The sequence below is a fragment of the Meleagris gallopavo genome, chromosome 5 (assembly GCF_000146605.3).
Source record: "Meleagris gallopavo isolate NT-WF06-2002-E0010 breed Aviagen turkey brand Nicholas breeding stock chromosome 5, Turkey_5.1, whole genome shotgun sequence".
NCBI classification, from domain to species: domain Eukaryota; kingdom Metazoa; phylum Chordata; class Aves; order Galliformes; family Phasianidae; genus Meleagris; species Meleagris gallopavo.
Genome location: NC_015015.2, coordinates 37,666,970 through 37,688,354, shown reverse-complemented (window position 1 = coordinate 37,688,354; position 21,385 = coordinate 37,666,970). Strand labels below are relative to the sequence as shown.

Below are 21,385 nucleotides of genomic sequence, written 5' to 3'. Positions count from 1 at the left end.
ATCTCCAGGAGCAGCTTGGCTAATACAATTTATATTGGAGTAATGAGAGAAAGTCACTCACCCTATCCTGGGCTCGTGAGATAAACTCCAATGGAGCAGATCTCCAGAGAGATCCTTCCTCACTGGCAGTCAGCTCTTAAAATGGGGTCTAGGAGAGGTGGAGCCAGGCTCCACCCCTTCCTGCAGCACAGGTGATTTGCCTTCACCTGTGCTCCCATAGCTGACTCATTGCTCGCCTCAGGTGATTAATCAGAGGTTCAGGCCATGATTCAGCAGCCCCATACAGAAGGTAACTTCCATTAATAGGATTAGGGGCAAATAGCTGCATTTTAGTCTCTTCTCTCCTTGGAAGTTGGGGTATTAATATTGCTTTGATGTTATGTGATCAAGTTGAATAAATTAGAAAAAATGTTTGTGGTTTGTTGTTGGTTTGGTTTTGTTGGTTTCTTTGCTTGTTTGTTTTCGTAACAAGTGAAATAGCTGGCTGGGACATATGCTCTTGAACAAAACATCAGGCATAGTCTGTTGGTCACAGCGGTGATGAGTTGATGGTTGGACTAGATGATCTTAATGGTCTTTTCCAACCTTAATGATTCTGTGATAGAACAGTCGCTTTGTAGAGTGCCTGGCCCACCTGTCAAACCAACAGCCATTTAGAGGATACCTGAATTCAGATTCACCCTCAGACAGAACCAAGAGTCTCTGCCCTGGCTCAGTGCAGTCTGCTGGCCACCATGACTATTTCAGTCAATAACAGCTAAATCAACTGTTTAATTGTTTTGCAACATTTTAGACACTTCCACAATATGATTAAACAGCTCAATACCCCAATGCCATCACCACCTTCAGGCCCTCAACCAGAACAATGCAGTAGAAACAGACTGAAATCAGTACAGCTCCTCAATTTTTCTCAGTGTTGCAGGAATCCATGAAGGGCAGGTTTGTTCTCATCCCATCAGACTCAGGAAGGAGTCAGCAGAGAGAAACCCTGGGGAAGTAGCAAATGGAAAGCAGACTCATCCAGGGAAGACACTGCTGAACTGCCTCCGTTTAGCATTAGCATAGGAAGTACTATTCCCAGAGGCAATAGCTTGGTCTCTTATACTGCTCTTAGAGAAATTGATCCTGCTACTGAAAGCAAAGCTTGGGAACACGGAGCACAGGGACTGCAGAAAGCAGGGCAACCCTTACCACCGTGCTGCTGTCACCAGCAAAACACATCCCCACATCCAGTATCAATTCTGAAGTGAAGTGCATCCACACTGAGTGGGAACCTCCTTCACAGGAGCAAAGAGCACAAGGGAAGAAGTTTCGGGACAGGCAGCACTATTCTCAATGTGGCTTCCACTGCTTTCTCACAGAGAACTATATGCACACACACCATCAGCAAAGTGAGAGAAAATCCACACAGTGAATAACAGGGTAAGGTAATATAAAAAGCAAAAACTTGCTCAGCTTTCAAGTGTGGGCTCAGCTCCCCAAGCAAATCTCTGTCCCAAACACAACTGCCTATGGATCCTCTTCTTGCCTGTACCTGGGTTACAGCAGTTGCACAGGATATCACATTTGTCCACAGATTGCTTTGTTGAAAGAACACCCTTGTATCTCCCGAATAAGGACTTCAAAGTTCTTCAGCAACCACTCACTGAATGCTACGCAGATTTCCCAGCATGCTTACCGTGAAAACTGTAAAACAACCCAACTATGCATTAGATGGAGTGAAGTATTTCAAAGCAGGCTCTGCAAACATGCACTTGGTTATATCCTCATAATTTGAAGTCCCTCAGGGAAAATTGAGATCACCAATATATTAGAGAACACACCAGAAAATAATAGGGTGTTAAATATTTCCAATTGAGAAGAGCTTACTCGGTAGTAGACAGACCCAGCAAAAGCCTGTATGCTGCATCACAAACCTTTACCAAGAGCTATGATTTTCTTGCTTGCAATGTTTCACAGAGTGGTTGTGGCTAAAAAAAGCTTATTATTATATTATTTATATTATTATTTATATTTGTATTATTTAAACATGAAATATCTCAGTGATACTCTGTGATAGCAAATTACTTTTCCTCTTGAATATTTCATCTTGTGCAGTGGTTCTACAGCCTGAACTACTGTGTGAGTACATGGCAAGGTCCAGAAACTGTGACCTAGAGCGGAGTAATACAACAAAAGCCACATCTGTAAAATCCAGAAAATATTCTTTGAGTGGCTCATGGTTTGGTTGGTAGCATTTGACAAGAAGAGAACAAAGCTAGACAGAAAGGATATAATGGCCAAATAATGAAGGCCCAAAACTTGTCACTTGCATGGACCCCAAGTGCACGGAGTCACTAAAATACAAAACTTGAAATAAAATAATTCAGTAAAAACGTCACCAAGGCAAAGGCAACTGTGGGAATGAGATCTCTTAAACCAACTGCTGAGGTGTTTGAAGGGAACTGTCTCCTCCATAAACATGATATTATACATTTATTACACATCCAAAATTTGTATCTACCTGGAAAGCACCAATAAGAAGCAAAGTAACCTCCCAGTTGTGATAAAGCTAGCCTTCTATTAATAATCCATAAATCTCACAAATAAAAGAGAAACTGCCCAAGACTTCTCACCGTTGCATTCAACCCAGTTTTGTAAGTCTACACTATAAGTGCAAGCAACATGATTTTCTTTATTCCTTTTTTTCCTAACGTCAAAACACTTGGATACATGCAATTGAGGCCAGCAGTAACCATTAGTACTTAACAGTGTCTTGCCTCCACAGAAGCAGAGCCATCTTTAGTGACCATACTGTATGAGAATATAAAAGTAAGATCCTCCAGGAGATGTGTAAGAAGCCATCAACTACAAGGGCTGTATACAAACCAGCTTCTGCAGCTGCTCAAGGATGAGACCTCTCATGGCTGAAGCCACCTTTCTTTTCTGGAATAAGCAAGCACCCTACATAAAAGACTCTTCCTATAGTACTGCCCAAACACATGATGGTTTCCACATTCAACAGAAAACTTGTCTCAGTGCTGCATTCTTTTAGGATGGGAACTTAAATTTAATAGGTGCCTGAATGGAGCTGGACCACATAGTCAAACTGAGTAATATCCAGTTCATAACGATCTGTCACAACTCAGTGCCAGGATATGGGGAAGTGAACAAAGTTGCGTCCAAGCTTCTGAACGTTGTGTTGCATCCCTTGGGCACAAGAGGGAAATGGAGGGACAGCTTGAGGAACAGGTCCCTCTCCCCGATCTCTTTATTGTTGGCAAGACTGGGATTTCATATAGAGATGAAGAACACTAAAATATGGGTCTGGAACAGAAAAGATCAGAAAAAGCTCTCTTTCCCCTTGCCAAGGGACCCAACAAAGCAATATAATTGCGTGTCTTCCTCCATTAAGGATTGCTTCAGCTGTGGCATTTTACTGTACCCTCCCATCCAACTGTAATTGCCTCCAGTGGCACTTGTGCTTCAATTAACAGGAAGGATTTAATACAGAAATGCCCTGGTGCTACTGCCTTGCCAGAGGTACCTGAATCACTCTAGGATTCCAAGAAGCCTGACAAAAACACAGTCCTTTGAGACAAGGTCTCTTGGGGGCCGATGTGCTCTCACAATTGGAAATGGAAATAATAAACAGAAAAACACGTGGTTGCAGCACGTGAAAATGAGATCATTCTGTACAGTAAACCATCCTGCTGGAGGTCATCACTAGATAAAAAAATATATGCTCTGATTTCAGGCTCCTTCCAAAAATCCAGGAGCAGACATGGCAACTGCAGTCACGCCTCTCAGAATCACTCAGCACAGCTCACTCCCCAGCCTGGCTCCCCTTAATGTGGCAAACAGGTGAATACAAAGATCTTGATAGGTTTGAGTGCACATCTTAATCAATTGGGCCTATCTGGAGTTTTGGCTGTGGGTTTTTTGTTTGTTTTAAATGATTATTATTTCTCTTCTGGACTCTTTGGGACTCCAGAGTATTTCAGCATCCTCCATCTCATCATTTTTCTTCCACTTTACTAATAACGGACAAGAAGAAAAAATGTCACTGCTCACCAGGGAAGATGGATTTGTAAAGCTGAAGGGATTAGGGCAAGCCGAAAGCTGACTCTTGATATGACCACAAACATGATTGTGGGCTCAAAGACAAAACAGTGAGAAAGAATGATCAGTGTGTCCCTCATTTCCTCTGAGACAAGTTCCTCACCCGTGTCATTTCTTCACCAGATATCTTGTCCTTCTTTAGCGATCTGAGCACTCAGCAAGTTTCCCCGTTAGCAAACACTCAGCCTCCCTTCCTTTCTCAGCAGGCTGCTGTAGAAGGCAACAGTACATGGTAGAGAGAAAATTCCTGTAAGCAGATTCCTTGTGACTGAAGCATCAACCTTGACCAGTCACTTCAGAGCCCCGTTACATCCATAATGATACTGTCTCCACCTTTCCCTTCCCCCAGCATGAAAGATGAGTGGTTGTGTGGAACGAGTCCCCGAGCTGTGATGGGAATCCGTCTCGCTTGGCTGCAAAAAATATATATATCCTGCTATGGCTGTGATGAATCCTTTCATTATTCATCTGCAATTGCCCTGCTACTGCTGCTGTTCCGTTCTCTCTCTCTTTCTTTTATAAATAAAAATGGAAACAGATTAATGACAAATGTTGACAGTGATTGCTTTTAAATAGCCATACCTGAACATGGACTATGGGAGAGAAGCAGTGGCACGGCAACATTAGAGGGTTGGAAAGATCAGGAAAGACTAAGTAAGAGACGGGGAAAATAGAGGTACTTGTTCCAAGTGGGCAAGTTGAGCAGCAGCCAGAGGAAAGTAGCTTTCTAGTGGTGACAGCCTCAATTTACTTCAACAAGTGAGCTCTGGATTACCAGAGCTATGTATCCAAAATACATAAAATAACTAACAGCAGTCATTTTTGCAGTTAAAGATAGCCTGGAGAGATGCTTGCAGTGACTCCATCAGATTATTCCCAGGATGAAATGGTAATATGCAGAGGGACAGTTATACACAGCAAACCTCAGCAACACATAAATAGTACCTGATAACCAGCTCATCCTACTCCACTCCTGGAGACCAGGGAATATCAAGGTCTCTGCAGCCCCTGAAGCCACCTGTATTTTAGGAATGAGGCTCAGACAGGCAAACACAACCTGTGACCAGTTAGGCCACGTTAGCAGTTAGCGAGCACATTCCAGAGAGACAAGCCATCCTCATGACATCCTTCCTTGTCCGTTCCCATTGTATGAAGAAACATGCCAAATCTTTTGCTCTAGTAGAACTCTAGGAAGCTATGTTGATTATTACCAGCTAATGTTCCACTTCCTTACTGAAGAGAGGAGAGGAGGAGAAGTGGCAGAGGTGGCCTTAGAAAAAGAAGAAAAAAAAAGCCTCCCTTTTTCAAAATTTATTATCTTAACATACTCCTTTGCAACCATTCTGAGCAGATGGGCTGTGGTGACATAGAGCTCTCAAGATGCTGGCTCCTCATAATCAAACTATACAAATCCAGGCACATTTTCTCTTGATTGAGTTCTCTTTGAATTCTCTTTTACAGGTGCACAGGAGACCTCCAATCTCCAAAAGGGCCAACTAAGGATGCGTGGCATTCCACACACAGCTCAGCATTGCAAAGCAGGGCAGGAAGCCACAGCACACACCTTAGTATTTAACCCAGATGTTGCACCTTAGACCTTCTAGGTCCTCTGTGAACCCTGCACAATGGAATCAGTCTCCTCTCCCCCATGGTAGGAACAGAGGCCATTTTCTTGTCTGTTACACCTAAAATGCTCTTCAAGCTGGCTATGGATTCAGGTTATATTCACTATTTCCCTTCTCTCTGCTTTTAATTTCTTCCTCCTCCTCCTATGCATACAGCCCACGTTCTCTTATCATTTCTGCATGCCCCTCTACCCTTCTGGTCATCTCCAGCAATTGCAGTCTCCCGGCCTAGGTGCCACACTTACTACCTCAAACACCACCTGTTCACCCAAATATACCATGTCTGCTAAAAGCACCCTCTGCCAAAGCCATTTCCATGGCTAGCTCATCCCCCTGCATTCAATTACACCTTCTATCTAACTCCTCATCCCCCTCAAAAAATCTGGCATCATTACACTTGAGCACAGAGATGCACACAGAGGCATTGCCATTTACTCCTTGCCAGGCTCCCACTTAACTAAACCCATTTTCATCCTTCCCTCAGAACTGCTCCTGCTGTCTGTGCCAAGGCACCCCTATCCTTCTCAAAGCACACCGTTACTTGGATTTCTTTCAACAGCAGCTAAAGTAAGACATTACAGTACAGAAGCTTATGGCAACAACCAATGCATAAACAAAATCCAGATACGTGAGAGAATACACTGTCAGCATTTAATAATGAACACTAATTGCAAATAGGGGGATGGAGTTCTCCATTCCTGTTTTTTTAGCAGCCAAAAGCCATCCAAGCCGAGATGCGGCCATTCACAAACCAGAATCTGCTAATAACTGAATGGTCCTCACTCAAGGGCAGACTGCCTGCCCCAGGCCTGCTTGGTATCCATCTTACCCACCAAGCAGACAGCCTCTTGGAGCATTGTGTCATACAAATACAAGGGCCCTAGAGAAGCTGGCTCAAAAGCCTTTTGGGCTTGCTGTGGATTTGCTCTGCAACCCTTGCAAAGTTCTAACTGCTTGAAATATCTTGTTTCTTGCCTTAAATCCCATTCCAAAATACTGTGGAGCATGCTGGTGAGGGGCTTCAAACATCCCAGTACCTCTAGAGAAAGCTATTGCAAAAGACAAAAGGCTTCATAGAATCACTTGAGTTGGAAGGGGCTTTTAAAGGCCACCTGGTCCAACTTCCCTGCAATGAACAGGGATGTCTACAGCTCCCTCAGGTTGCTCAAAGCCTAGTCCAGTATGGCCTTGACCGTCTTCAGGGATGGGGCATCCACAACATCTTTGGGCAACCTGTTCCAGGCCTTCAGTACTTGAAAAAAATTCTTCCCAACCTAAATCTCCCCTGTTCTAATTTAAAGCCACTTCCTCTTGTCCTATCACCACAGACCCTGGTAAACAGTCTGTCCCCTTCTTTCTTATAGCCCACCTTTAGATATTGACAGCCTGGTCCCAGGGTCTCCCCAGAGCCATCCCCTCCCCGTGCTGAACAGCCCCAGCTCTCTCAGCCTGTCCTCATAGGAGAGGTGTTCCATCCTTCGGATCATTTTTGTGGCCCTCCTCTGGACATGTTCCAACAGGTCCACGTTTCTCCTGTACTGAGGACTCCACTGACTTATTCAGGTAACATTCTCACTCACCAGAAAGGCTGGTTCTCATCATATATATTTTCTTTCACTTTGCCTGTCACCCATTACTCTGAACAGACAAATCATCCCCAAAGAGATCCACCAGAAAGACACTTGGGGTTCTCTAAAGCAGACCAGCTCTATCCAGCCACAGTCCCTTTTTAAGAAACACATGCAGTTATCGCATAGGAAATGTCCCTTCTTACCTGAGCTAGAGATGGTGTAAAACCCCATCAGGAACACCTGGGAGATGAGGAGCACACAGCTGCTGGTGAGGCAGCTCTGTGTGACTTACAGGCCCTGCGAAGCACCCCTCGCAGCCTTGGACTCTACACTTGCTGCAAGTTGCTGAATTCCTTGAGAATGTGGGGTAGCAGCCACAAGCCTGCAAGCAACTTAGCCAAAACAAAGTGGAGCTGCCTGCTGAGCGAGCCTTCCTCCTGCCCAGGCAGCCCCCCTCCCCTCAGGCCTGCTGCTGCCTCTGGCACTCCTCACACACACCAGCTGAGCCAATCAACTGATTACATCAGCAGAAAGCAAGGTTTTTGTGCTTCAAGGTCTTTTGTTGTTGTGGTCATTGCTTGTTGTTTTCCTCCTGTTAGGAGGCTGCTGCTACTCAGAGGGGTGACTCCAAGGAGTGCCACAGAAACAGCAGGATGTTACAGCCAGGCCTGGGAAAATGGGGCAGGAATGGTGGAGGAAGGTTTCCTCTTTCAGCTGCGATGACCTTTCACTTCATGGCACTACACTTCACATTTCCCAAACATATAATGTCCCTAATATTACAGTCAGCTGTGAAGACTTTGCAAGATGTATTTGGATAAGAAAGAAGCAACAAAATGGAAGGTCAACACCCTTCCAAGTTTTTATCTTCTGCAGAGTTTCAGCTCCCACAGACATTCCAGGTGTCGGAAGCCCTTTGAGTGCACTGCAGCCGAGCTTCCTGACCCAATCTGTCTAGCTGCATATACAGTCCACACTGCATGCTGCTGTAGTCTCCACTGTACTCCTTAAGTAGGATTTTAACCTACACCACCCTATTCCATTTCTCAGTTCCCCTCAGTATCCATCCTTCCCCTTAGGATTTGAGCCAGGTGTTGCAGTTACTGAGGACAGCCTCAAGAGAGTTCTAGCTTTTGCCTGGCTTTGGGAACTCTTTTGTAGTTCTGATGTTTGCTGTTTTTCAAACAAGAACACTGCTTTAACCATGAGATTTTAGCCTCACCAACATCGACCACATTTGCACTCTTGGGATAAAGACCAAAGAACTGTGGTCTACTGACCTTCATACTACATTGCAAAGTCCACCTTTCACTCAAGCTTATGTTTAATGAGATGACACAAAGAGCTAAGTAATGAGATGTAGTATTCATGTGGATATAAACTGCACAAGCAAAGGCCTTGTCCAGCCTGCCTTTTTCCTCCCTGCCCTGCCCTTTGTGCCTCAACAGCCTCACCCTTTTGCCCTTGTTCTGACTCCTTCCTGATCCTCCCATCAGGTGACAATTTGAATTTTAAAGCCATTTACACTCCAAAAGGGGCATAATCAGATTTTTATCCCATACTTTTCTGATGTGACTTTTTTATTATGACATCAAGTACTGGCCCATAATAAGGATGTAAATGCCCAGTTTAATATCTATTACCAGTATCTGCAGATGCATATAAAATTATAGTATCACCACATAACTACACATTAACCTCTTGAGCTCCATGACAGACAAACTCTCCAGGGAACACTGTATTCCAATTTTCATTTACCAGCAGTTGCTCAGTGAAGTTATACTCATCTGTACCCCAAAACTCAAAGTACTTGCAGAATGGCAGAGAATACTCACGTTCTGAATATACTAGATCTGCTGCTTCCAGTTCCCAGCTTTTTGTGATAAGCATTTGATACCTTCCCGTGAGCAAATACCACAGTTGCATTTAAGTATGTATACACAGGTAGGATGTAGCTTACCCAAAAACAGTTTGCAGGTGTCAGCAGAGCTGTGTCTGAGCCACATGGTAGCCACAATTACTGCTTTAGAAGAGAAGGAATAAGGTGTACAGCATTATATCATGTGCAATCTTAAATGCTTCTGTAGCACAAAATATGCACTTTTGTTCAGGAAGAGCCCATTTAGCACAGGCGTATAGGTGCAGCGTGTAAGCAAGGGATAACGTGGTCCACAATGCTTTATAGCAATGATACGGATACAAGTGCAGCTACCTGCCCCATCTCAAGATGGCTTTTGTGGAAATTCAAACATTCTGATTTCTGTGTTTCAGGTCAATTGCATCTGTTTACATCAGAAATTGGGAATTCAGCTGCAAATAGAGCCTGTTAACCAGATCTGACACAAGAATTCTAATAAACACTGGAGAAAGGTGGAGGTTTTTTTGGTTTGTTTAAGTTTTAAGAAAAAAAGAAGGAAAAGTGCTGATTTCTCTACAAGATTTAAACCTGAGATTCAAAGGAGAAAACAGAACAAAATACAGGACAGGTAAAAGTCAATACTGTTCTTAATGCCTTTCTCCTTCCGATACAGTTCAGATTATTGACTCTGGTTCCAAAGATGACATTAGGGCAAAAACACACAACAAAACTTCTGAGATGTCACTTTCTACCGACCTGGGCACTGACAGGCAGCTCCTTAAATAACAGTTGGTTTAATGCACTGTATAGTCATTTCTTTGGAGTTTAGGGAAGAGAGTCAGAGTGTAACACTTGAAATGTCCATGCAAGACATTAGCCAACAGTCATATTGGCCTGTGGTGTTCAGGTAAAAGTATATGAAGTGTAACTGCTCAAGACTAAGTTTTCACTTACCTATTGCTCTTTCTCAAGTTGTAGTTGATTAGCTACATCACAGCAGATCTGCCAAACCACACAGTTGGTCTGCTCTTCCTTTTTCAACTCCTTTGAAGTCCAGGACCCAGAGAGAAAGCGTATTTTTGGAAGCTAAAATATCCTGTGAAGAAATCCCAACACAAAGGGAATACATACCAACAACCCCTAGTGTAAAAATAAGTTTTATAGTTGTATATATACATACATACACATATGTATCTGAATACATATAGAAATATTCAAAATTGAAGAAATGAACTGCTATCCTAATTCATCCCTTTGTGTATAACATTACAATGTTAAATCAAATGATCACACAGTTTATTTTCAATCAGAATCCAGCTTCACAGAGCATCAAACACACACCTCTGGGGTCTTACTCATTTACTGGTAAAGGCAGAAAAACCAAAGCAGGAGACTGTCAAAACAAAGCTATTGTGATGAATGCAAGTGACCAATAGCCTTGAAGATATGCTTGCCTGTTGTCATCTCTGTGATGCCTGAGAAGCAACAGAGAGACTCCAGCAATGAGCACAGTGTTCCTCACCTCACCGGTATGTTGTGGCTGAATTTCCAGAATCTCTGGCACTCACAGCTGTTCATAGAAGTTAGAAAAAATTATTTGAATCTACAAAAGTTACCAGTTCATTGGTAGCACATCCTGGGCCTCCCAAATTCAGAGACAATTCCTAATTATTGTTTAGGCCTCAACAACTGAAACTCTTCTGTAAAATAAGGGTGACAATAATATCCAAATTTCTAGTGCATAAATAAATCCATTAACATTTTATATTACCATAGCAGGAGGCACCCTGAAGACACTAACAAGGAAATTACTTCTTCCCTCTTCAGAGTACAGTCTGGATGCTGTGCAATGAATACAGCTTGAAGTGTCTAAATGAAGGAGAAAAAACAAACCCACATAGCTGTACAGTGAGTGAACTTAAGCTCTCTCACACTGATCGAGGCAGGAACCCAATGTGAAAGGGGAGAACCCCCAACTTTTGCAACTGCCTGACTACACTGTACTGTGCATGCAAAAGGGCTGGCTGTACTAATTAGAGCAACACAGTCCAACTCAACTTGAATTATAGCCTGGTTTGTCTACATGTGTAATCATGAATCATTTTTTTTTTCTTCTTTCTTCTGTTAAAGAATATACTTGCTTAAATATATAAACAAATGGAAACCCAGGAAGTTGGTGTCTGGAGTCATGCAGCACTCTTACTGATGTGGTAAGCAGAATGGGAAATGCCACTGGTTCCAGGGTTGCTCCATAGCAGCCTCTGTGCTGGCTAAGTGCAGAACAGGGGCAGTCCCATGGATCCTGGAAATCTGCTCCTCTACTCCACATTCCTACTCCCTGCTGTGTCCACGATATCCAAAAGAACCATCAAGGTAGAAAAGGTGCATGAAAGCCCCTCTGGAAGCTCTCTTTCTTAGGCTCCTTTTGTGGAGACACCAGATAGCCAAGAAAAAACCATAGAATTTCTTTCACTCTCCACACAGCATTCAGTATTAAGAGAATCTTCATCTCTGGCTTTCTGAAAACAGGAATGCAGACGTCCCCAGGGACAGGGGGAGACTGAGTGAAGTCCATATGTTTGCAAGGCATAGAGTGAAGCATGATGAAGAAAACAATGAAGAAAAAAGAAAGGCAATGTTGGTGAACCTTTTATGAAGTTCTTCAGCTCTTCAAATATGATGCTATTTTAAAGGTGTTTTATACATTCCATGTGTTTTTGTCTTCCTAAGGGCAGACCTCCTGACTAAAACGTGCATAACCTCTCCTCTTGTTTTCATCCTCAGATATCTCCCTGTTGTTCCCTCACCTGGACTGAATGAAATCAATGTCACTTAGCAGTCTGAAATTCTATTTCTTTTCATTAAAAAGCAACTATCAAGTTTCCCTTACTGGAAAATTGCTTGACTTTAGTAGAGAACAAGTCTTACGCTCCCAAATTTGAAATATCATTTATATAGGTGAGAAATCCTCCATAAATACATTAGTTAGTCTACTTGTATTCATGTGTATTTTCATGCGGTGTAAATTCTCTGAGGTGCAAAAGTGCGAAACAAGCATGATCTGAAAAATACCAGTAGTAGAATAAAGCCACCACTTCAATAGGACCCTACAGCCAGCCCTGCTACTGAAGTTACCAGCAGCCCTTCAAGTAAGAAGTTATTGCCCCGTGCCTGTAAAATTAAGGGCATGTGGCAAAAGAAAAACAAACAAAAAGTCAACTTAAAAAAAATAAGAGTTAAGAAATGCCCCAATTATCAAATGAAATATTTATTACTAAGAAACAAACGCAGGTAGATGGAAGACCAAAGCAGCTCTTAACTAACTGTGAATATCTGACTATATTTTGATTATTATCCATAGCTGATCATGTTTGCTGAACTGGGGTACTTCTCCTAAGGGATTCTATTCTTAAGAGCTCTTTTCTCCTTCCTCCCAACAAAAATCAGCACATTTCACCAGAAACACTTCTCAGTTCTCACAGGTGCAGCTTGAAGGCGAGAGGGGAAAATCACCAGCTTTACAAACTGGAAAACAAATCAAACAAACAACAAACAACCCACATATAAGATTAAGAATTTGAAGCAGCTTCCAAAGGATCTTGACCATTGTTTTAAAAACGTACCATCAGCTTGTGTTCCTGGGAACAGATAATGTAGAAGGAGTTCTCTTTCATTCCTCACACAAGCATGCAGAGCTATCAATTTAGGGACACAAATGCATGCAAGAGAAAATTCAACAGCCACTGCTAATTTGATCTTTGATGCTGCTGCTATCACTGGAAAACATAATGATGTAAATCAGTCTTAAAGGTAAAATGAATATATATCCATTAAAATATCAGTTGAGACTGACCACTCATTTATATGAAATCTTTTTTGGGACTTGGCAAATCTAAAGTGATGACTTGAAAGCGAAAGGATACTTAAGAAACTCTGGAATCATTTCAAGCTCCAAACAGGGAACATCACAATTGCCTAGACATGACATCATGGCAAATTAGGAAACAAACAAAAATTATTGAGCAAAGAATGGACATGATGAGTTACCTCAAATCTTTACCAAGCTTGCAATTCAAAGGAAAAAAAGCATATTAATTCCTACAGACTCTCAGGTTGCCATTTGTATTCAAGGTATTTAAGGAAACAGATGAGGAAGCATAAAGATTATGAACCATTCCAATTCTGTAAATCTACTTGGATATCACTGAACCTTTTCCCACACTCAGCTCACTTTGTATCAGATACAACAAATCTTTCATATATTGATTTATTTCCAGTTTCTATAATCAGAATACAGATTCTGAAAGGCCCTTTTTCAGATAATACATGTTAAAGACAAAAGAATACAAACAAGAATCTTATTTACATTACCCCAAAACAGACTCCTAAGAATGCAGAATCCAATACTTATTAAACAGTTAAATGTTGTGACCACATAAAACAGTTTTGACATATACTATGTGGCTCTTTAGAGTACAGCTGTTTCTGAGCTACCTCTGAGTAGGCCTGGGACAGAAGGAAGCTACAATGAAACTGATGGTGATTTGGCTAACTGTCTGGTGTTGCCAGACTTGAAAGAAAATTCAAAGGCTTCACCAGTGAGTGGGGGCTCTCAGATCAGGCCAAAGCAGTCCTGATTTACTGCACTCTCACATATAATTCTGGACAACAACAAAAAAAATGCCAGCATGAGACATTAACATTACGTCCAAGACTTGGGATGTGAATCATATAATCATAGAACAGTATGGGTTGGAAGGGACCTTAAACATGTAAGCAACAATTCAAATGCGGCACTATGCTATCATTGGAATATTACATTTATCTTGGAAAAATGATAGTGTGAAGTATTTTAAAGTTGCACTCTCTCTACAAGGTCACTGCTCCCTAACATTATATATTCCCAGAAAATTGTTTCCTGCAGACACGCCATCTTCTCTCAGATGAGTGAGGCAGGGCTCCTCCATGAGAAGAAACCTTCCATTTTGGTCTTTTAGTATGATAAAGTTACCAGCCATCACAGTGGCAAACCAAACAGACTAAGCTCTGAAGTATTCTGAATTATAAGAACATTCATCCAACACTGCACTGTAATACAGCTAAAGGAAACACAATGCATTTTGGAATTTAAAAAAATGACTATTAGTCTTACTTTATAGGAGCCCATGTGTTGAAAAGCAGAACTTCAGATTCAGGGTCAGCTGCCTGAATGTGATTTTTATCGTAGTTATGGCACTGTTTGGGCAGCAAGGACTACGATATTTGACTATACAAATATATGAAGCATGAACAGCAACAGGGAAGCAAGATTTCCTGCTTCTGTAAAGAATACGCTAGAACACAATGCAGATTAATGTGGAATATTGGAGATGTTCATGGAGGAAAGGAACTAAAAGGCTGAATGACAAGTTTTATACTGTGAGACTTACATGGATTAACGGATTACAAGCACTTGCTGACTGTCAATAGATAGTTGTACACAACGAAGAAGCTAGTTGTAAAGGAAGAATAGGACTCTTCAACCTTGCTGAAAAAAGCATAGCAAGACAAAGTGTCAGGATGCTGATACTTAGGGAAAAGCACTATTCCAAGGAAAGATGCAGTATCCTAACTGAGGGGGCAATTAATAAGAAAAATGACTACCAAGGAAAATGATCTAATCCTTGAAGTTTCTGAAGTCAGATTACATGTCCTTCTAAAATTATAATTAAACTCAGTTGCAGGAAAAGTACTATTGCTAAAAGGTTCGCAAAGGTTTTCTTCAGTCTTGAAGAAAGTTTATATCTTTTTGAGACCAGACACTGGGGCTAACGATGTAAAAGGGACATATCACCATACAACTCATTTGTTCTTAAGTAATCTCTACGCATACAAACTTGGCACTGTGAGAAACAGAATACCAAGCTAGGCAGACCTTTGACCTGACCTAGTGCTACTTCTCTTACACTCTTCATCCTATTTTCTTCAGAGATTACAATTAAATTAGAACAGCTCTGCAAAACCTCATGATCATAATACGATCATATTCATAACACTGGCAGCTCTGCTTTAAAGACAATGAATGTACCGGGTCACAAGCATGCAGTGGTCAGCAATACTTTTTTGTGATTATTGTTTGCAGGTATATATATTTTGCATCTTTCTTTGATATAACAGAATGTATCAGTCCATCTTCCAATTTTACCAGTTCTCTGAGTTGGTACAAGAAGTCTCCTTTCCAGGTATGCCAGCTGATACATTATTCTCAACACACTGAAATCACACTAACAGCCACGTTTGCACTTGAGATGGAATTCTACCCCCATCAAAGCTGGGAAGCACGTTTTGTCTCCACAAGTTAGTATGTCACCTGGCTGCGGGCTAGACATGCATGGGTGTCCAGTGACAGTTCAGCCTCATATGCCCGTGACACAGTTCACTTCCTTAAAGAAGACGCTTTGGTGTAGTTAAGATACTCAGTTCTCTTTCTGTGCTGAATTCTATTCTTGTACTGGGTAAAAATTAATGGCCTCTGATAATTTTGCTTTCTTTATAGCAAGTAGTCCCTTATGTTTTTTGCCCTAAGCAGCAACATCATATTTTTCCTGTATTTTGTAGTACAAAACCAGAATGCCTCAGTGCAAACACAAACAGGACTAGAATGCAGGAGACAAAGACACAACAATACAGTATCAAAGTGAGAATAGAAATTCGTTCTCCCTTGATGGTCTCCTATAAAGGGCTATTAAATCACATTTTTTGAACAAACGACATGTAGCGGGCTTTACTTTTGCTTCACTGAGGCGTTCTCTGGCTAAGAAACTGTTCCTGAAGACATCAAAGCAAAGTCTTTATCTGCTTGACATAATTCCTTCTCAATTTCCAGTCACATACATCATGGCATGTTCTTTCTTCAGTACAGAAGGCAATTACAATAAAGAAGATTCTCAACGACTGTTCTTCACCAATTTCCTTCTCATTCTCTGCCCACTGAGCAGTTGTCTGCAACATCCACCAAGTAACAGAGCGAGCTTCTACAGTTTGAAGGGCAGCACTAAGCATCTCAATATCATTATTCAGGAACGCTAGCAAGACACACCTCTACACAGTACAATCATGAAGCTAATTTATCACTCAGTAGCACTAGTCCCAGCCTCTTAGAAGTTTCTCTCCAACTACTTTTTTCCTGCCTCCCTCACTCTTTACTGTACCTTACCTTAAAATCATAAATTCATTCTTTAATTTGCACTCCCCTGGTATCTACCAAACTGGAACATAAGCCTCACAAAAGCTCACTGGGCTACAAGAAATGTGCAAAGAATAACTACTAAAAGTTCTCCCAGCTCTGACTTTCTCTTTCACTACATATAAATGTTCTTGTACATAAATAAAGCCCTCTTTGCATAAGAATGTCATTATGAGCTGGTCTTTATCACTTTGCAAACCTGTAACAATTGCATGATGTTCCCAATAACAGATGCAGGAAGGAGAATACATTATGCCACTTCATAAAAATGCAACAAGGAGGAAATGGGAACGATAGGCTAGTCAGCCTTACCTCCGCCCCTCCTAAGTTTATAGAGCAAGTTCTGCAAGCCATTTCCAAGCTTCAGAGGAGAAGAAGGTGGCTAGGAGAGGCAGTCAGATTTATGAGGTATGAATTTGACTGCCTTCTAGAATGAAATGCCAGTGGAGGGCAGTGGATGAGGCTTACTTTGATTTCAGCAAACCTCCTGATGCAGTTTCTCACAGCATCCTTATAAGCTGTATTGGGGAGCTCTGCGTGCAGCCCAGTAAGGTCGGTGAGAAACTGGTTGACCTGTCAAGCTCAAGGAATGACTAGTGGTTTGAAGTCTACATGGTGGCAGGTATGAAAAGTGTGTCTCAGAAGAGAATACTTGATGCTATTCTGAGTTTTCATGAGTGATGCAGAGAAAGAGACAGATCATACTCTCAACAATAACAGAAAAACAAGCATACTGGAGAGAGTTGCTGACATGCAAGAGGTACCACCCAGAGGGATTGAATGAGTAAGCAGACAACAAGACCTCCTGAATCTCACCCAAAGGCAGGTAGAGATTCTTGCATCTGGGACAGACTAGCCCTGTGTAAGGCACTGGCTGAACATCATCTAGAGAGGAAGACAGATCTGGAAATAAGTAAGGAGTCCTGGTGGACAAGAAGTGGAATACAAGTGAGTATTGCAAAACAACACACCTACTTCATTCATCAAAGAATGCTGCAAATATTGAAATCTGAATCAAGCTACTGAAGTATGACGATGAATTTAGATAAACCCTGGAGTAATAAGATGGAACATGACATGTGATTCATTTAGGTTGTCTGCCAGTCAGGAGAATCAAATTTGATCAAGAGCCTGATTGACCTACAAATGGAGTCTAACACAGAAATACTGAAGAGAGGGCAGCTGCAGGAATTTGAGTCTCCCCTCACTTTCAGGAAGTCGCAGTGGCAGGAAACACTATTTATCAAGACAAGGCCTGCTATAGTTGCTCTTCAGTAGTGCCACAGGTACATTAACCTTTAAAGGCAAGTAAGACCTCCTAGGGAGCTTACAGTCTAAGGGCTTAACAAGATGAACAGCACTACTGACCTCAATAGGAAAATCTGATGATAATTTATCTTGCAGTGCCCCCAGAGAAAAATCACGTCAAGCCTGGTGTCTCTCCCAAGAGTGAGAAAAAGGCCATTAATTCCCTAAAACCTCACAACAATTCTCATAAAAATTTTAAAATTGTCCTTAGATTATAGAAAAAACAGAACTACTCCAAACAATCCTCAGAATATATCATACAATATCAGAATTGTTTTAAAAAGGGGGAGCACAAAAGACCGATTAAAATTTCAACTAAATTGAAACAAGAGTGCATCTGTTGAATAGACTCAAATCAAGTGAAGTTTTAGAAGATCCTTCTTGAGATAAAAGCCTCTGAATTGCACAAATGCTCTTTTAGGGAGACTACTCCTTGTCATTGAAACTGGCTGCAGGTTAGGTTACAAGGTTCCAAAACTAAAATTTATCTGCATGCTGTCATAAGAAGATGATCACCTTTGCCTTGAACATGCTTACAAGACCTACGTAGAAAAGACACTACTTTTCAGTTCCAGACGATAGGCCCTCCCAGTGCTGAGACCTCTTCCACTAACCTCCAAGCACCACTGAATCAAGTGCTTAAAGTACAAAATAAGACAATCCAGTAACTTTAAAAACAGGAATACTTCTCTCTCCACAAAACCCCCACAGCCCGTCTCATAATCTGAACTGACCCCTGTACTCCTTTAGCAAGATAAAAGGGCTTTTCTTGATCTATATAGTTCTAAAAAGTACCACTAACAACAACAAAAAAAAACGTTTTGAGAGGGATTTGCATGGACAGATCTGACAGTTTGCTTGGGCTGCGAAACGTAAATCCAATTTGGATCTCTCCCCAAGAATAAGCAGGTATTAGGGGATCAGAGATAGGCAGTATGTCTGTAATATAACTGTATTTGTTAATCTGCATTTAGACTGAGCCATTCCATTTTTGTTTTGTATACGTTATGACCATTTAACATTTTAATACAGAATTAAATATAAAATACCACCATATAGCCTTGCTATCAAATCTGTCCCTCAGCTACTGATTTATAAAAGAGGTAAACACTGCAGAACAGTTAAAACCACTGCAAAAACAGTAAAAACAGTTCTAGGTGAACCTCCATATTCAAAATGAATTTTAGAAGCTTTAACAGTCCTGTCTGAAAGCTCCACCCAGTGAGGAAAGTAAAAACAACGGTATGCATACAAATATATCCTACTGCTAAAGGACTTGAGAACCCGTGAGGTCACCGGTCCCTTGACACATGCTACGCAGGTATATATTTTAAAAATGAACTCCAAAATATGCTGCAAATAGAATAATTAAAGTGTAATATGATAAGGAATATAAGAAAAGTAGGGAGAAATCACTACCCATATATACTGCAACATAGAAGGTAACTGAGGATGTAGTGGAAGCATTAGGTAGAGAACAGAATCTCTTCTGTGTATGCTGCAGAGTAAAGTACAATCATCAGCAGGTGGAGACACTTCCAACAGATAAAGCAGACAATACTTTCTGAAGGGAGCAAGAACATGAGACAGCTGTGGTCTGAACAACGCCAAAAGTGCTCTGAATAGAAGTGATACTTCAAGTGTTTTTTCATTCAGCTATCTGTTAACTTCAGCTGAAAATGTGCTGGGAAATGCTGACAGTCACTTTTGAAGTTAAACACTAAGAAACAGAAGTTTGGTTTATCCTCTAACATACTTCAAATGTTAGTGAAGTGTTGGAGGTCCAAGTTCCTTTCCATGACATCAGTTTGCACATTTATGTCCAACTGGTTCTCCCAAATTCTTGTCCAGGAAATTTAGGAAACAATATGCAATACACAAGCAAGACGGAAGACATTCAGAAAAAGAGAGAAGGAAAAGGTCAAAGGAACGACGCTGCTAGTGGGCCAATGGCAATTTCTGAATTGACATGCACTGTACTTGTTTCGTTAGAAGGAACACGATTCAAGTTCATACACACAGCCTGAAAACATTCTGCAAACACAGAATTCAGCTTATGTATTTCAACTTGTTATCATTCTAATTACCCAGCCAAGAAATCCTCCTGGCCTAGAAGTAAGCACGGGGTGACTTTTGCCTCCTTGAGTAGCAGTGGGAACTTTCACCCAGAAAATGCCAAATGCAGCAAACAAGTACAGAGTGAACAAAGATCCAAGATCTGAAACCCAAAAGATTCTGTATACAATCCAGCATGTATGAGTTGGCATCAGGTAAGGAGATGAACGCATAATAAATACAGCAATAGCAAGAACATTTTAAACAGTCACTGCAGTCCCAACACTCGTTACCTGTTTTTAAACACAGATTCTGTCTGCATAACGGCGCACATCACGCACCAATACTGAGGATATCTCTATTGCCAAACAAGGTGTTTGGTGGAGACATACATCAGAGTCAAACACGTCCAAAATCCAGCACGCTTTCACAGTTGCAATGCTTCCTTCTGGCTGTATCCAGGGCTCTTCTCTGGCGGCATTTTAAAAAAGTTAGTGGAGGCAGCAATTGTGGCTTTCTCAGCTGCTGGTATTTTCCCTGTCCACTCAGGGTTCTGGGACTTCGGGGATGGTGGCGTTGCTGGTAGGTCTGACTCTGCAGCATCCATGTGCACGGATAAAGTTGCTGGAATATAAAATTGCAGAAAAGGGGGAACAGAGGAGGGGAGTAGGAAAGGGAAATTAAAAAAAATGTTAGAGCAAGTGACTTCGTGGCAAACTCCTCATATACTTCAATACTTATATATATGAGGGTTTTATTTACTGAGCTCCTGCAAGTTCTGCTCCCTCCAAGTTCTCTGACATATAAATGCTTGATGGCATTAGCGCCGTTGCCCTGATGATTTCCACATTCTGAACTTTCAGTTCCATGAGTCAAAGTTCCTATTGAAAATTGAGAATTTCAAAGTCTCTGAAATACCGACCATTTCCAGATTGCAAAGCTCAGTTAGAGAAGAAAACAGAGCCCACTGGTACTGACAATACCATGAACCTCCACATATATTCAACACAGAAAATCAGTCTATTAGAGCAAGAAGCTGTCTGCTATGCTAGGCTGGAATCCATTCTCATTTTCTTAACATGATCACTGGTTCAAAATGGAACAAGATATAAGTAGCAGAAAATATTTGCAGATCCACAGCTCAACTGAACAGTAACCCAAATTGCTAGAATGATTATAAGAAACCTGGAATATGACAGTTTACTTCCATTCTCAGTATTCTGAATCAAGCAGAACAGCAAAAGATAAAAACAAGAAATTGTCAGAAGAGTCTTTTGGGCAACCACAGGTTTTTCTAAGCAAGTAACTGCTTCAGTACCCAACACATCACTTGTATTCTCCCAACAGATAATAACTGCTTGTGTATTTTCATTACAAGCTGATTCTGCTGCTCTGTAGTGGATGAATGATAAAAAAAACTACAGCAAGCCTCAACTAGAAGACTGACTGCTTTGAAGTTCACATAAAAAGCCAGTATCAGTGGCTGAGGTTAGCGGTTAATGCACTTGGTAGACCTGGAACCCAACAGTCTCGGTCATCTAAAACAGTAAGTCATTCACATACATCTACAACACAGCTGATAACACTACATGGCATGTTTTACTTTGAGCCTACTGATCTTCATCTGGAGGCAAGAGGAAAT

At 41.4% G+C, this 21,385-nt stretch overlaps 2 protein-coding genes across 3 annotated transcripts in view; both read right to left on the bottom strand.

Annotated features, from left to right (window-relative positions):
• The window catches only part of ESRRB (estrogen related receptor beta), a 161,586-nt gene extending 149,204 nt beyond the window's left edge, over positions 1 to 12,382 (bottom strand). The window contains exon 1 of the mRNA XM_019615760.2: positions 10,110 to 12,382. The gene's annotated coding sequence lies outside the window, so the exon portion shown is untranslated. The remainder of the gene's footprint in view (positions 1 to 10,109) is intronic.
• A 1,024-nt stretch (positions 12,383 to 13,406) lies between these two features.
• The window catches only part of GPATCH2L (G-patch domain containing 2 like), a 71,659-nt gene continuing 63,680 nt past the window's right edge, over positions 13,407 to 21,385 (bottom strand). For both annotated transcript variants that reach the window (XM_010711747.3, XM_019615758.2), the window contains exon 10: positions 13,407 to 20,367. In XM_010711747.3, the coding sequence (XP_010710049.1) occupies positions 20,171 to 20,367 (197 nt within the window). In that variant the 3' untranslated portion in view covers positions 13,407 to 20,170. The remainder of the gene's footprint in view (positions 20,368 to 21,385) is intronic.